Source organism: Pan paniscus, chromosome 4 (assembly GCF_029289425.2).
Source record: "Pan paniscus chromosome 4, NHGRI_mPanPan1-v2.0_pri, whole genome shotgun sequence".
Taxonomy (NCBI): Eukaryota; Metazoa; Chordata; class Mammalia; order Primates; family Hominidae; genus Pan; species Pan paniscus.
This window is the reverse complement of record NC_073253.2, coordinates 91,960,893-91,977,984: the sequence shown is the minus strand read 5'-3', so window position 1 is coordinate 91,977,984 and position 17,092 is coordinate 91,960,893. Positions and strand designations below refer to the sequence as shown.

Sequence of the window (17,092 nt, the reverse complement as noted above, 5' to 3'; positions counted from 1 at the left end):
CAATACAAAATACATTCAGCACAGCCCCACAGATTGAACTACACACCTCAGTGTGAACAGGGGAACCGTATCTTATTACCCAGTTGATGTTAAGGTTTTCCTATCAATCTGCTTCATTTACCTTTGGTTCTGTTGATTTCTCTGATGGCTGCTGTTCAGCTGATCTGGAAACTGCTTTTTTATTGTGAGCATCCTTACTTCCTGTATCTGATGCCTGCTTGGGTAGGCTTTTTGACTGAAAGTACACACACAGGTGCCCACACACATATAAAGACATCATTAACAAGATGGTAGTCTTAAACATAATACTGATACTTTTCTCTATAGAATAAAAATTGTTCATAACAGTTGTGCTGTCTGTGGTTCTAAATTATGTCAATTTCAATTAGTGTGATGTACATGTGACAATTTCACTTTAGGTACAAAATTTGAAATAGTGCAAATCCTTCCCCCAAAATTCAGCAAGAATCACATAAATTGTAAACACTGCTATTGCCACAGGATGGCACCATTTTAGCTGAAAAAACTAATATCCAACTATCCATTGTAGGGATTAGTTTTGAATTGATGAAAGATTTTAATTATATCCCACCAAAAGAGGTTGCCTTATAATTAAGTCCTGATGATAATCATTTACCTCTGGGTGTTCTTTTGGCTTTCCTTCTTGGGATTTTTTCTCATGAACCACAGACAGCTGTCAATTTCAAAAGATTAAACTTGATTACACTGGAATCCAACTTGTAATACTTTCAAACAAGAACAAGAACAAAATTCCAACTAAAACATTCTGCCTTTTTCAGGAAAAGCCCGCTTAGGCCCACTCAGGCCCACTCTTTAGGATCACAGAAGTAGACATGTGGTATCAGGTCAATAGTAACCCTGTCAGCAGTCTCTGAGAATGGTGATTATCAGAATAATGAAAAATTCAGTATTTCATCTGAATAATATTTTCAAATACACGTATGTCTCTAAATTACTGGTTGTTTTTCACAAATGTACACAGATAACACATGAGCCATGTGACTACTGAGTTTGTTGACAGCTAAACCCACTCTAGAAAATATATTTTAGGCCAGGCGCGGTGGCTCACGCCTGTAATCCCAGCACTTTGGGAGGCCGAGGCGGGCGTATCACAAGGTCAGGAGATCAAGACCATCCTGGCTAACACAGTGAAACCCCGTCTCTACTAAAAATACAAAAAAATGAGCCGGGCTTGGTGGCGGGTGCCTGTAGTCCCAGCTACTCGGGAGGCTGAGGAAGGAGAATGGCATGAACCCGGGAGGCGGAGCTTGCAGTGAGCCGAGATGGCGCCACTGCACTCCAGCCTGGGCGACAGAGCGAGACTCCGTCTCAAAAGAAAAAAAAAAAAAAAAAAAAACTCCTTTCATAGGATTTACAGAGTTTTGTTTCTTTGTTAGTAGAGAAGATCTTACCACCAGAAACCCAATTTTCTTGAGATTCAGTAGATAAAAGTATTTAAAGTGGAATAGAAGACAACTTCCACTTAGCTGCTGAATTCTTCACTCGGAGTACCCTATGTTCTACCATCCCCAGGGGCCAGCAGGAGGCCTTCCACAAAATCAGACAAGCCTCACCTTTCACCCTCACCTGTGCCTGAAGTACCTGGGCTCAAATATCTGTGCTTTTCCACAGGAAACCTTGTGGTCTTGTCTTAGTACTTGCTTTAAGTGCTTGACAAAATAAAATGCAGCACCTTATTGAAGAGAAACATTTGTGCTGCCGTACACACCCTGGGGTTCACCTCCATGCAGAGGCAGAATGGCATTCATTCTGGACAGTCATGGGTCAGGAAAGTAACAGAAGCTAGCCTCCTGTGTAACTGTTAACTAGCTCCACCAACTGAGGTAAGACTGTCACGATAAACCCAGCCAGCCTCTTAGGAAAGATTCTCATCCCTAAGCCATCTAGGTGCTGAGTTCAGCAGACACCTTATTCTTGATGTCTCATTGGAATTGGAATTGGATATTCATTACTACTCTTTGCCTTTTTTCTTCTGTTCCTCTTGCTTTTTTCTTTTTTAAAGCAATCACTATACATATAACAAAAAACTAGATTTGAACAAAATGCTTCTGAAATAGTTTTCATTTATAAAATATTATATATTCTTTTTAACAATATACGGACTTAATGTTATATTTTATATATTCTACATGTACACAGCCATTCAAAAGGGTCTAAAAATTAATTAAATTAGCCAGCAACCCCCTTTACCATTCACAGCTGTGCCAAGGCAGGAAGTTGATTATTCATTATTATTAAAAAGAATCCAAATAACTAACTAACAGACTTAAACTATTTACCTTGGTTGACTGTGACTTCTTCTCAGGTTCTGTTTTTACAGCCTAAATTCAGAAAAAAAGAAAGAAAAAAAGGAAGGAAGAAAAGAAAGATAGACATAGTTTACAAAGACTATCATAGATTTTCTTCAACTGAGGAAACTCAAAAGAGATGATTTTTAATGTAATTATAAACATTATCAGTTAAGTTTGTTACACTTTGCTTGAAATTGCAACTCTTTAGATAAACAATTAGGTATACTAGTTAATATTCTGCTCTTACTATTCAGGGAGCAATTTATATCTCCTTGCTAGGTATATCAAATATATGTAAAGATTTATTACTATTTACATGGTAACACATAAATGGGCAACAGAAAATAAAAACCTTCATCACAAAGCCAAGGGCACTGTGTTTCCATGCCACTAACAAGGTGTCTTTATCAGTGAAATATTCATCACGGGTTTTGGCTGACAGTGTAAAACAATGGGATGGTGACAGAATTGAGGGCACAGAAAGCAGTGAAAATTACTTTTAGTGCCAGAATGTGGCTGATGGGCAGCTAAGCCTACAGAAAGTCCATGATGGGATCTCAGTGTTAACAGAAGACTGTGAATTGCAGTTATTAGCACATGCTGAGCGGGTGATGTAACCGTTAGTAAACAGAGATGCCCTAGTACAATGAACAACATCACCTGTTTTTTGTGTTTTTTCTTGTTAGGAAGATGTGGTCCTTCCATCTGTTGGCTGACTGGAATGGCCTAATATAAGAGCACAGCCCCAGGTATAATTTTATTTTATCTGTCAGTCAAATAAGTAACATGTACAAAAAGGGTTAAAATGATTATATCAAGATTGATTCTATTCATCTATTGCATCTACTCGATGCATATGTGTATAACTCCAAGAAGTTGTAGGCACTTACATTCTAAGGTCCTAAGCAGATATTTCAGTTTGTGTTTACATTTTTTCAGTGAAGGTTTTTTTCAGCGAAGGTTTCCACTAATAAAATTAATTTCTCATTCCTTTCCTTTCCCTGTGTAAAGACTACATGAATATCATTTTTTCCTATGTATCCAATGTTTAGTTATGATCAAATAGTCACAGATGTAACGGAAAGTTTTATGAAATTCTGTCAACATAATCCCCCCAAAATTGTAAATATTTAGTGCATGGATTTTTACTGGGCACATCACAGTCCTGTATGCAGAGATCGAATTTAAAGTTCTAGAAATGCTTCTACAGAACTGGTTGTAACTTAGCATCTTTAGTATGATATTTTACAGTTTTATCCAACTAAACATTACTTGTGCAAAAACAAGTAAGTACATGCATGCATTCTCAATACAGGCAAGATATACAATCATGAATAAAACTTGATTAAACATTTCATGAACTTTTCAGTCAGAGATTACAAACTAGGGTCCGATGCTTCCTGCTGTTTATTTCCTTTTTATCTGCTTGGTAGTATCAGCACAAACTAGTGGTTTTTATTTATTTATTTTTATTTGAAGAGGCTAAAGTCAATTATCCTCTTAATTTATCATGTCTTCTACTTCAGTAATGAAGACACATACTTTCTTCAAATAATGGCCCCTTGCTAGGCTAACACACTATTTTGGGAAGGAAACAAAGCTTATGATTGAAATGTTTTTAAAGAAATTTTAAATTTTGGATCCTTTCACACTACATTCTCATTAATGAGTTTCTATTTATGGAACTATCCTTTCAGTTTATGCAAATATAATTTATTAAATGATTAACAAGGAAAATAAGCCAGCTGGAAGTATAGTGCTTTGAATCTATTAATAGCTTGCAATTTGGCAATCAAGATTTTGCATGGGAGAACCTACACTACAATTAAGAATGCATGCTCACAGACACAAGCAGCTTATAATGCAATCTATATTTAAATCAGTAATTGAATTTATTTTTGTAGTGATTGTGCTGAATATAATAATGATGACCATAATAACTAATGTGTATTAATCACCTCTCATGTGTCAACCCACTTTATCTTCATAATAATCCTATGAGACAAATATTATTATACCCATTTCACAGATGAGAAATTGAGTTTAGAGCAGTTAAATAACTCCCTAAAGACATCCATGGTGGACCTGAGGTTGTGTGTTCTAGTCATCGCACTGCACTCTCTCCCCAGTAGTGGCCAACAGACAATCCCATCTGGACACTTGCTTAGGACAGGAATTATCCAATATACATTATGTTTCCTTACACAGTCTTGTGAGGCAGGTACTATTATCAGCTTCCTCCAAACTGTACAGATAAGGAAACCAAAGCAAAAAGAGATTGTCCAATATCACAGCTGATGTGGAACCAGGTTCCAGGGAAAGAGACTTGAGGCCAAAAGTGGTCCCTAGTCAGCCACTGGGGACACTTCATTACGTGCATCTTATTTTTGTCTCTCCCTCTCTTTTCTCTCCTACTTTCCTCCAGTTTCATAGGACTCCCGATAATTCTCATGATTAATGCTTAGAGAAGGGTGAAGAGTTTGCTGACATTTGTTCTAGGTAACAGGCCACGCCTGAAATAAACATTGGTCCTTGAGCTGAGGCACAGGGGATTAGAATCAGGCAACAGGATGAAAAAGAACCAAAAGAATAAAAAGGAAATCCTATATTTCTGGCTCTCCTTCCTATCTCTTTTCTTTGGTTTTCATGATCTCTAAATTCAATGAGATTATTTATTTATTTATTTATTTTTGAGACAGGGTCTTGCTCTGTCACCTGGGCTGGAGTGCAGTGGTGCAATCACAGCTTGCTGCAGCCTTGATCTCCTGGGCTCAAGCCATCCTCCTGCCTCAGCCTCCCGAGTAGCTGAGACTACAGGAGTAAACCACCACACCTGGCTAATTTTTTGTAGACACGGGATCTCGCTATGTTGCCCAGGCTGGTCCCAAACTCCTGGGCTCAAGCGATCCTCCCACCTTGACCTCTCAAAATGCTGGGATTATAGGTGTGAGCCACTGTGCCTGGTCATAATGAGAACTTTTATTTTGTAGATGCTTCTGGAATATTTTTTAAAATTAGGATTTTTAATTTTAGGCTGGACACAGTGGCTCATGCCTGTAATCCCAGCACTTTGGGAGGCTGAGATGGGAGGACTGCTTGAGCCCAGGAGTTTGAGACCAGCCTGAGTAACATAGCAAGACCCCTGTCTCTACAGAAAAACACAAATATTAGCCAGGCATGGTGGTGTGCCCCTAGAGTTCCAGCTACTCAGGAGACTGAGGTGGGAGGATCACTTGCATCCAGGAGGTCAAGGTGGCAGCAAGCTGTGATCATGCCACTACATCCAGCCTGGAAGACAGAGCGAGACCCTGCCTCAAGGAAAAAAAAAGATTTTTAATTTTTTAAGATTAAGCTTAACATAATTAAATAGAGACAGCTAACATTAATTATAGATTATATAATGTATATTTTGAAAGCAATTTAGAAATCAATGTAAATTTAAATACTAAATTTAAAAACTGATAATTTTAGATTAAAATTTTAAATGAATGCTAAATGACATAAGAGCTTAGATGTGGATAGTGTATTTCTAGATATTTGTAATGTTCTTTGAAGATGATTCAAGATGAGGCCATATAATCCTTTGATAGTACTAAGTTATAGTGCCACATCACCTGGGATAGGAAACTACAGGGATAGCATAGTAATATGAAAGACAGAAAACAAAAGTAGGTTGGTAATTTTAAACAAGGGCAATTTAATAATAATGGAGTTGGGGTAGCTCTTAAAGGTATTAAAGAATATTGGCACACAAACATTAGTTGAGAGAATTTTGAAAATGCTCCCTCTTTAATTCCCTCCCCTGAAATATTCCCAAGAGACAGAGCTTAAGCTAGAGTAACTTAGGGAGAGGGTTTAAAAGGCAGCTGCAGCCAGCTCTTCAGAACAAAGTGGACAATACCACTAGAGGAAATTCTTCTATTTTTAATTCTGAAATTCAAAAAAATAATTTTAAGAACAAATCCCAAATAGAGCTCAAGAAAGGTTTGTCAATAAAATGGTACCCCACAAGACTCAAATTTCAGAAAAAACAACTTGGGAAAGCATCCGAAATAACCAGTATATTTTTATGTTCATTTAGTATAATCTTTCATTTTTATATTTATTTTTAAATGCTCAGAATAGTAAGACCATTTTAGCAAGAATTAATAATTTATATTCTCATTTCAATGTAGAGAAATGTACTTAGAGGAATATCTTCAATTAAAAAACTCAATCAAATCTAGGATCAAAAACAAAAACAAAACTGGCCACGGGCACGGTGGCTCATTCCTGTAATCCCAGCACTTTGGGAGGCCCAGGTGGAAGGATTGCTTCAGCCCAGGAATTTGAGACCAGCTTGGGCAACACAGTGAGACCCTGTCTCTACAAAAACAAACAAACAAACAAACAAACAAAAAAACAATTAGCTGGGCATGGTGGTGTGCCTCTGTAGCCCCAGCTACTCAAGAGGCTGAGGGTCGCTTGAGTCCAGGAGGTTGGGGCTGCAGTGAGTGTAATCACACCACTATACTCCAGCCTAGGTGACAGAGCAAGACCCTGTCTCAAAACAAAACAAAACAAAACAACTCTAGGTGACTCTACTTTTCTAGATAACCTAAAACCATGTAGATGATGTGTAAGGTAAATACTGGAAGGAAAGCTAAGTTTTCAAAGACCCCCATAAATTAGGAAGAAAATGTTTACTTCCATAATTAAAACTTCCTAGCATATATAACTCATCATCAACAATTAGTCTACATTTGTTTTGCTTTGCAGCACAATCAACTTAAATTAGCACTCACTCAATTAGTATTCCTCATACCTTGGTTTCTGTGGGATTCATACTGGAAGACTTGCTGGTTGCACCAGAGGAAGCTGACACCTAGAAAGGAAAGAAAGAAATAGAAAGTTCGATTCTATTTAACCTACAATCTACATGGTCCTTCAGCTCCTCTTAACCATACTGCCCTTGGCCCTTTACCTTGGTTTTACCCAGTTTAGAGCACAAAAATCTAGTAGGAGGTGGTGTCCAGTAGTGAAAGCCTTTGTAACCAGATCAAATAGGTTCAAAATTTGGGTCTGCTATTTACTAAACAATCTCGGGTAAGATACTTAAATTTTATAATCTCCAATTTCCCAACCTCAATTTTTCTTTAGTAGTTAACAACTACCTTGTAAGTTTATTATTAGAATTACTCCCTGGCACATAACGAATGCTCAGTAAATATTATTATAATTACTGTTTATGTTATTTTTAGAAAAAACATGGATTTTGCAACTCAACAAAATTTTGTTCAAGCCCCAGCTCTGTCAGTTACAAGCTCTGTGACTTTGAGCTTTGTTTTCCAGGTCCATTTACATATAAAGTACAGTAACATCTATTTGCAGGGTTGTATTTGAGATAGTGTGGCAAAATGTCTGGCAAATTGCAGATGCTCATTAAATTGCCAGTGTGTTATTCCTAATACATAAGATAGAAGGACAAAACTCCCGGAAATAGACTTGGGTGGATGCGAACCGTCCGTTCAGTGTCATGTAAGAAAGAGAAGGTGGAGACAAGGTTACAGAGGGAATTCTGCTGCGTTATCTGTCTCATCTAGGCTCTTCCTTAGAAGGCAAGAGGTGATAAATAGTAACTATTCAAGAAACACCCTTCCTTGAGATGCTTGCAGTGGTGCAATCAGCCCCTGTGATTCAGTCATCTAAGTACTGGGATGTGCGTGTGGATACTTGTATGGTTTGGAGTACTATTCTAGTACTTAACTTGTATTACACTGGTTAATATTAAACAGATAATGATCATCTTTGCAAACTCCTACCCAGACTCATTTAAACCTCTTTAACATTTAAGTCCGTTAGGTTTTAGAACCCAGGGATTCCATCTGGCATGAGCTGCCTTCTTAAGTAACTGACTGTCAGTAAACAGCTGCTACCCTGCCAACAACACCCAGGGAAGGAAGCCTAAAAGATGGACCTCACTCTGTCTCTAATGCCTGGTCCAAAGCCACTTCAGAGGCTGAGTCACAGGGCAGCATGAGCCCATTCCTGCTTCTCCCTTACCTTCCCCCACCCCCAATACACTACCACTCAAGGTGATTGTATGAAACCCACTATAGTCTATGGCCCATGAACAAAATCACCTTCCCCACAAACCTCAGTTAATGCAGAACACATTGATGCTTGTAGTTAAACTATCATAATTTACAGACAGAAATCCAAAGCTTTAGTATGCTTATTTTTCAAAAATAATCATATAAACATAACTATTCCTGAGAACCCTTAGGCACCAACTGGACACTCCCTTCCACCAAAATACACACACACGCACACATACAAGAAGCCCCAGTCACTGTAGCAGGGCATGGAAGGGCCTCTCTCATATTCTTTTTGGTACTGAAAACTGTAAGATGTACCAAGACAGATTTTCCCTCTATCAAATTAATGGATAAATATATGAATATCCATATTTTTCCTTGAAAATATTTTTAAAACGTTATGGTGCTTAATGTCCCTGTATTTATGTAATTCTATCCTTCCATAATTGGAATTGATTATACAGATTTCCATTCAAACTCAAGAAATTCCACTTAGCTGCATTCCATTCCTTTAATGATTCCCCTCAACCATGCAACACCAACACAGAAACCAAACACTCTACGTGAAAGTGCTTCTGAAGCTGAAAATCTTTAGGTAGACATATTTTCCACACATCCAAATGTATTAAATCATCCATAAAATCACATTGCCTTGAATTGTCCAGCCTGCCTTGCTACTTTATTAAATACCTTGAAGTGATCCTCAAATTCCAGAAAGGAGAAAACTTTCAGAGGGCCCCCATGAACAGTAAAATCTCTATACAGAACAGCTGAAAATCAGCAATGGCGCAGGGTGTAGTGGGAATTTAGCTGAGGGCCTTGGCCCCTGTTGGCAGCACAGATTACTGCATGAAAGTTTTCTTCCCTCACTAAGGCACTAACCATTTTAAAACTGAAATATGAAAGCTGCTTCACGGGAGCTGGAAGTAGGGAATATGCCCACCCCATTATTAATCCATTCGATTCTGGCTACAGCTTGTTCAATTTTTATTCTCTCTGTAAAGACAAGCAACTTTCAATATTTGTAATCTCTGGTGAATGACTGAATACACTTTCATTGTATACTCTTTTGCATTGTTTGAATTTCGTATCATTGATGTGGATAACATTTATAATAAAAAATTGTGAAGGGTTAATCCATAGATCTTCAAAGAGAAAGCACCTTAGTGATAAAGTTTAATACAAGCTTTAATATACAGGCTTTAAACAGGTGAGAAAAATGGAATCTCATGTCCAAGATTTTACCAGAGTTCATTGGCTCCCCCAAGTGTTTATCCAGAATATGCTCTGTGCCAGGTACTGTGTCAGGTGCTGGGGACACAGAGGTAAAACCAGTAGGCATGTCCCTGCCCTTATGAAAGCTATAGCCTAGTCAAAGATGGCATTAGTAGAAATAATCACTCCCAACAATTATTTGCTACAAAGGAAACTCACAGGGTTCCATGAGAATGTAGATGAGGGAACCATAGCAGTTCAGGGGATAGTTGAGACAGGCAGTTCTGATAATGTGACCTGTCATGCGGTGATTGGAGGATAAGGAGGGATCGCTCAGGCTGGAAAGGAGGACTCTCTGCACGAGGACCCTCCGAGCTGTGTACGCCAGGCCTGGGAGCTTGGCCATCTGACTTCTAACCCAGGTCCCTCTACTGCAGTACCTGCCACTTGGCTGGTCCTGCTAACATCAACGGGCTGCCAATTTTAAAGCACAACCATCAGTGCTCATATACACCAAAATACCTCTAAAGAATTAATACTGTAAATCAGAGTATAAAGTGCTGCTATCAAAATACTACCCCTCCCAAATGACCCATGTACCTATCTTAATATCCCGAATATTAGTAATCATTTATAAACTTGAATTAAGGCACAAGTCAGAGTAACAAGAAGCAGAGAAAAGTTCCTTAATAGAAATTACTCTCCATTCACCCACCTATTCAACAATTATTATTTAAAAAGCAATGTACAGATGGGTGCAATGGCTCACACCTGTAATCCCAGCACCTTGGGAGGCCGAGATGGGAGGACTGCTTGAGTCCAGAAATTGGAGACCAGCCTGGGCAATGTAGTGAGACCTTGTCTCTACAAAAAAATTTAAAAATTAGCTGAGTGTGGTGGCACGTGCCTGTAGTCCCAGCTACTTGGAAGGCTGAGGTGGGAGGCTCACTTAACTGTCTTGTGAGACTGGATGGGAGTAGGGAGGGTTCTGAGCTCCCCAGCAGGTCCTGGCAAGTGAGCCAGGATGGGGAGGTAAGGGCTTCTATAGAAGCAGGGGCAGAGGAAGGGGGCTCCTAGAATGCGGGCTCATCCATTGCGCCACTACATGTAGCTGATGGAACAATCATTCCCTCAGCTCCTTACTTCTTTGTCTACCACACATTAGAGTCGCTTCACGTCCTCCTGGCCTCTTGCCAGGCACCACCCACTGGATTACAGGAATCCTCTCTGCCTCCCCTCCAGCCATTCAGCCTCCCCGTGATCTCTCCCCTTGACCGCAGCTGGCTTGGCTCAGAACTTGGCACAGAGTGGGGCATCGGATGCGTCAGAATTCTTTCTCCTCATGACAGACCTTCCTTCCCTTCTCCACCCCATCACTGGCAGCATTCCCATATCCTCCCACCTGCAACACTACTTGCCCTTCACACACCTGAATCTGTCTTTGTTTGTTGAGGGTTACTAAGAACATTGGGCTGCGTGCATGTTCCCTCCTTCTCCACTTGACAATCCATTGGCAGTTTCACTTTGAGTCATTCACTGACTGTTCTCTCCTTGTTGGCTGCTGTGGCTTTAGGAGCCCTAGGTTCCCTCCCTATACCTCTAACTTGTTTTCTTCCGGAAGCCTCTTCCACTTGCTCCATTCTTCTCTGTATTCTTTTTTTTTTTTAACTTTTAGGTTCAGGGGCACATGTGTAAGTTTGTTAAACAGGTAAACTGCATGTCATGGGGGTTTGGTGGACAGATTATTTCATCGCCCAGGTGATAAGCACAGTACCTGATAGGTAGTTTTTCAATCCTTACCCTCCTCCCTCCCTCCAGTGTTCTTTAATATTCAGTCTCTGCCTTTTCTCTGATATTATTGCTCCCTCTGAATGTTGATTTCTCCCCATGACTTTAAGCATCTCTTATTTGGGGAGCAATTCTTCAAACCTTATCAGCAACTCTACTATATGACCAGACTGCATTATTTTACCTTAAAGAGAGGAAGCCAAGAAAGATAGATATAGGCTGAAATCCCTGCTCCAATGCTTATTAGCCCAAATTAACCTCTTGGAGCCTCCGTATTTCCTCATCTGTAAAATGGGGGTAATACCATGAAGCTGCTCTCAGGAAATCACCTGGCCTTGACTCACCTGTTGATTCAGTGCCAGTTCCAGTCCTTATCACCATTACATCCTTCTCATTTCTACTGCTACCCTACTCCAGGTCTAATCACCTATCACCCATACCTGGATAGAAACCCCCTTTTAATAGTTTCCATCTAATAGTTGCCATCCTTACCCTTATTTGTCTTTCAATCCTTTCTGTCTATGGCTGACTAATCTTTCTAAAATAAATGTCTACCATGTTTCCACACTGATGAAATATCAATAAGTCCTAGACAAAGTTTAATGCCTTCTGCCTGATTTTTAGATTCTCCATTATTTGACCTCTCTCATCATGACCCCATATTGAGTCTCCCCTCTAACCATGAAGGTGTCCTTACCATCTCACGAGCACCACATCAGGCAGCATAACACACAGGTTAAAAGGGTTAGAGTGGATTCTGGTCTCAAGACCATGGTGGAATCCAGCTGCCATTTAATGCACATGCAACCTTGAGCAAGTTGCTTAACCTCTCTGCCTCAGTTTCCTCATATGTAAAATTGAAATAGTAACAATTCTTCTCTGGTTGAATTGTTTTGATAGCCGTTTTAAGGATAAGTTAATGCATGTGAACCAATAACTGCTTGGCAAGTGATAAGCGCTGGGCAAATGGCAGTTATTGTTATCACTATCACCATCACACTCCCTTCCACTTCTGAGCCTTGCAACTTGCCATTCCCCCTGCCTAGAAGCCTCTTCCCTGCCCAAGTCCCATCTTCCCTGCCCTTGAAGATTTAGCTCAAGATACACTATTTGCATCTGCTTTAGCTCTTATTATCTTCTCAACTCTTGTGTTGATATTTCTCACTTTAACACTGAACCATGCATTCTGTGTTGGAGGGTTACTGAGTTCCTTTCTAAGTGTACATTATGTCTTATTGATGAAGCTATAAATTTATCAAGAGGCAGAGGTCATTTCTACTCCCCACAGTGCCTATACAGTAGCAGAGAGGGGCTCAAAAATCACAGTTGATTCACATTTTTGTTTCCATTTTCTAGCTGTCAGTTAAAGTCTCATTTAAACACAGAATAAGATACAGTTTTAATACTTTAAGTTTTTTTTAAGCTGGAATCAAGAACACACTTAATAAATCAGAAGACTTAAGTTTCCATTTGGATGGCTGCTAAGTGGCTGGGACTCCATGGGAGGTCAATTAAGCCTGCTGAGCATCTAGTTTCTTATCATGGGAATACCGTGCACCCTACAGGGTTACTGTGAGAGTCAAATTAAATACCAAATGTTAGAACAATTTAGGCAAACCACAAAACAAATACAAAACATTTTCTAAATTAAAAAATCTGACAAATCAATAACTAATTTTTAACTTTTACAAACAGCTCTGCTAGATGTACAAGAGAAAAACAAATAATTTGTCCTGAGCCATGATCAGATTCTTATTTAATAACACATCTCAAATATTGAAATAAAGGCAATCATGGGTGAAAAAAAATCCTTTCCTCACAACATTTATAAAACAGCCAAATGTGAACTCCATGAAGGCAGGGGCCAGGCCTGTTTGAGTTGCCACCCATCCCCATCCCCATCGCCGGAGCCTTAACATAGTAGTTGCTTAACAAGTATCTGAGATAAATGCATGAATTTGTACATGAATAAACACAAGAGTATTATTTTATGGCACAAAACCAACATTGTCTGAGTTTTATCACTTGATCATCAGAAATTCTGTTGACAGCAGAGGTCAGAAAACTGATTAGAATAACGCAATTTAAACTTTAGGTCATTTACGTTATGATTGTCATCAACCAGGAGTTGTACAACTTAAAAATAAAACACATATACGCAAAACCCTGAGCTGCTTCCTGTAAGACACCTGCAACAAAACAAGGCTGCTCACGAGGGGCTTTTCTAAGAAAGACATGGACAGTCTTTAAACACCTTTTATAGGTTTATTGAATACAGGCTTCCATTTTTCTTTCTGTAATGATGGATTATTCACCTCAGGAAATGAATATTCAGATGTCTGTTGTTTGCCAAGCTGTCACACCATGACATACATTCTTACAATCCCTTTAATTATTAAGTATAATAATGGTGCTTTTAAAGAGACCTGCAATAGAGTAATCTAACAAGGTATAGTGTTTATGATAACCGAAAGTGTGATTCTGATGAAAGATAAACAATGGATCATCTATGAATGAAGTTCAGCCATCTCTTTTGGGCAGAATATGGTGTTGTGCTAGCAGATTTAGTTACAGTGCCAACTTGTATCTCAGAACATAGTATTTGACAAGTTTGATTGTGATAAGATCTTAGGTACAATACAATGCTACAGGCGGTCAGAAGAGGGAGACTATTTCTGAGGTGCTGGTTTGGAAGATGGTTAGGAAAGGCTTCATAGACAAGGCAGGGACTATTTATTGGATGCTTATTGTAGTGTCATCTACAGGGAGGTGGGGACTTATAGAATCTTCCAAATACCAGGAGCTGTGACAGGTGCTCTATGTATCTGATTTCAATATATCTTCATAAATCTTGATAGGTAAACATTATCTGCATTTTATCAATGAGAAAACTGATGCTTAGAGAAGTTAAATAACTTATCTAAGATGACACAGTTAAGAAGGGGCAGAGCCTGAATTTAAACACAGATATGACAATAATGTCCATGAACTTTTTGCTATAACAAGTTGACTGCCCTCATATAAAATATTAAAACAAAATATCTTGATTTTACAAAATGTGTAGATAGAGGCTGGATCAGGCAGGCATTCTAGGTGAGCAAAACAGCTTGCGCAAGACTTAGGGGTAGGAAAGTACCAGAGATATTCAGTCCAGAATGCAACAGGTTAGATGAAGTTGAATGCAAAAATTTAGAGAATTGGGACTATTAGGGAGAAACTGAAGATAACTACAGCTTGGCAGAGTAGGCTGTACATTCATAAAATACATTACAAGGAAACAGTTTAGTTAAAAATAAAGAGCTCTACTTGTTCTGAGGAGTGCAGAGCACATGAGCTTTGGCCTCTGATGCAACATGTGGGTAGACCTCGAAATAAACATACAAACGTTGCCTAGCAACTGTGACAATAGTCACAGCTGATCTGTCATCTAAATCCAAGCTAGAAGGATACCTGGCCATATTCTCTGAGTGTCTGATTATGAGCTCTGATACCGGACCACCCCAAGAACTTAGAAAAAAAAAATCCACATTTAAGGCATGAAGTTGAGCTTCCAGTTCTACGAGGCAACTGCTTCATTTTCATTGCTTTCCAAACTCTAGTTTTCCAGTGCTTTTTTATGGGATAATAATTTTGTAAGTAAGGAGAAGAGCTAGCCACACAGCCTAGGTCAGTCATCAAAGAATAGAAAAGCAGATTTCTTTCCTGAAGTTGTATTCGTGTCTCTAGGTATTCCAGTTGCTTCTCTTGATGCATGAAATAATTCCAAATATGTCTAATCTCTGGCTGCCTAAGATAAAGCAAAACAGGGAAGTCAGGTCCAGAAAATGCAGCCTACTTTCTGCTTCTTGTCCCTCCCCTAGAGAAGGTTTCACAGGTGAGGATTTACATAAGCCTGTGAATCAAACAATTTCTGTTAACAGGCACTACAGGAGCCATGAGGAAGACTGTACTTGACTAGCCATGTGACTTGGAGCTCTTAACCTTTCTTGCGCACCTTTTCTTTATTTGTAAAAACTGTTGGCCTTGAGAATCCTGTAGTTCTGCAATTCTAATATTATATGCTATACTTTAGTGAAGGGCATTAAATAATGTGCTTAAGGACAGATGTTCAATTGGGAAACAAAGAGGTTAAGAGCATGAGCTCTGGAGTCCCATAGACCTGAGGCCTAATTCTGGTTGCACAACTACATGCAGGCTGCTTAATCCTTCCAAATGTGAGGTTTTTAAATTCATTTAATGGATATAAAAAAAGATACCTACTTCATAAGTTAGCAGTGAGGATTAAATGAGGGTATGTATATAAAGTGCATGATTTGGTGCCTGGCACATGGTACATCAATAGACAGCAGTGATTTTTATTATTTTATGAATGCCAACAGCCTCGAAAGTTTCTTTGCTTGGCCTCAGAATGACAGAGTAATTCTGTGCTGACCACTGTGTTTTTTTTGTTTTTGTTTTTTTGGACAGAGTATTGCTCTGTCACCTAGCTGGAGTGCAGTAGCATGATCTTGGCTCACTGTAACCTCCGCCACCTGGGATCAAGCAATTCTCCTGTCTCAGCCTCCCAAGTAGCTGGACTACAGGTGTGCACCACCACACCCAGCTAATTTTTGTATTTTTAGTAGAGATGGGGTTTCACCATATTGGTCAGGCTGGTCTCAAACTCCTGACCTCAGGTGATCCGCCCACCTCAGCCTCCCCGAAGTGCTGAGATTACAGGTGTGAGCCACCATGCCCAGCCTGAGCAGTAATTTGAGAAGTTATACATTTCACATTAATCTTGCTTATCTTCCTCAAAGAAAAGAACCTGCAACATTATTTTACATTGTGGCATTTTCTTTGGATTCAAATGCATGGTTGCTTTAGGTCCATGTTCCAGTCAAATGAAGAGGAATCTTGGTAGCAAGAGCATATACCTGTAACAACCCTGACAGATTATGAGCTCATCTAAAGCATATATGGTTATTGATGATATGATTATGGTATAAGAATGAGAAATTCTGGCCAGGCACGGTGGCTCACACCTGCAATCCCAGCACTTCGGGAGGCCGAGGTGGGTGGATCACCAGGTCAGGAGATCGTGACCATCCTGGCTAACACAGTGAAACTCCGTCTCTACTAAAAATACAGAAAGTTAGCTGGGCATGGTGGCACGTGCCTGTAGTCCCAGCTACTCAGAAGGCTGAGACAAGAGAATCACTTGAACCCAGGAGGCAGAGGTTGCAATGAGCCAAGATTGCGCCACTGCACTCCAGCTGGGTGACAGAGCAAGCCTCCATCTCAAAAAAAAAAAAAAAGAGAAATTCTGAGGTCTGCTGAACAATCATCCAGAAAGCCTTTCTACTTCCATAGTGCATTCATTCCTTAGGTGTAAACTGAACAGAGAGCAAGAAAAACATGAGAACTTTTATGTGCACTTACGCTGCAAAACCAACTGCAAGCCTCAATCTCCACAGAAAAGAGAGACTCAAAATGTCTCTAACACAAAGTAGGGAGGAACATATGGGGATATCTTAAGACAGAGCCAAACGTGAGGACTGAGAGATGGGCCTGGCAGCCCACCTTTCACTGAAGAATATTCTTAATTAAAAAGCCAATGTCAAGAGAACTGTAACAAGGTTCTCTTATCCAAGCTGATTGTCAAATAACCAACATGAAAATGGGGAGTGAAATAAAACG

At 39.5% G+C, this 17,092-nt stretch overlaps 1 protein-coding gene across 50 annotated transcripts in view; it reads right to left on the bottom strand.

The window, feature by feature from the left end:
* Positions 1-17,092, bottom strand: part of CAST (calpastatin) — a 112,411-nt gene that overhangs the window by 44,807 nt on the left and 50,512 nt on the right. For 15 of the 50 annotated variants that reach the window (XM_063604539.1, XM_063604540.1, XM_034960274.4 and 12 more), the window contains 5 exons: positions 7,138-7,197; positions 2,994-3,059; positions 2,322-2,363; positions 638-694; positions 122-235 (listed from right to left, as the gene is read on the bottom strand). In XM_063604539.1, the coding sequence (XP_063460609.1) occupies positions 122-235; positions 638-694; positions 2,322-2,363; positions 2,994-3,059; positions 7,138-7,197 (339 nt within the window). The remainder of the gene's footprint in view (positions 1-121; positions 236-637; positions 695-2,321; positions 2,364-2,993; positions 3,060-7,137; positions 7,198-17,092) is intronic. The other 35 variants (XM_034960276.3, XM_063604554.1, XM_034960277.3 and 32 more) reach the window with 3 other exon arrangements.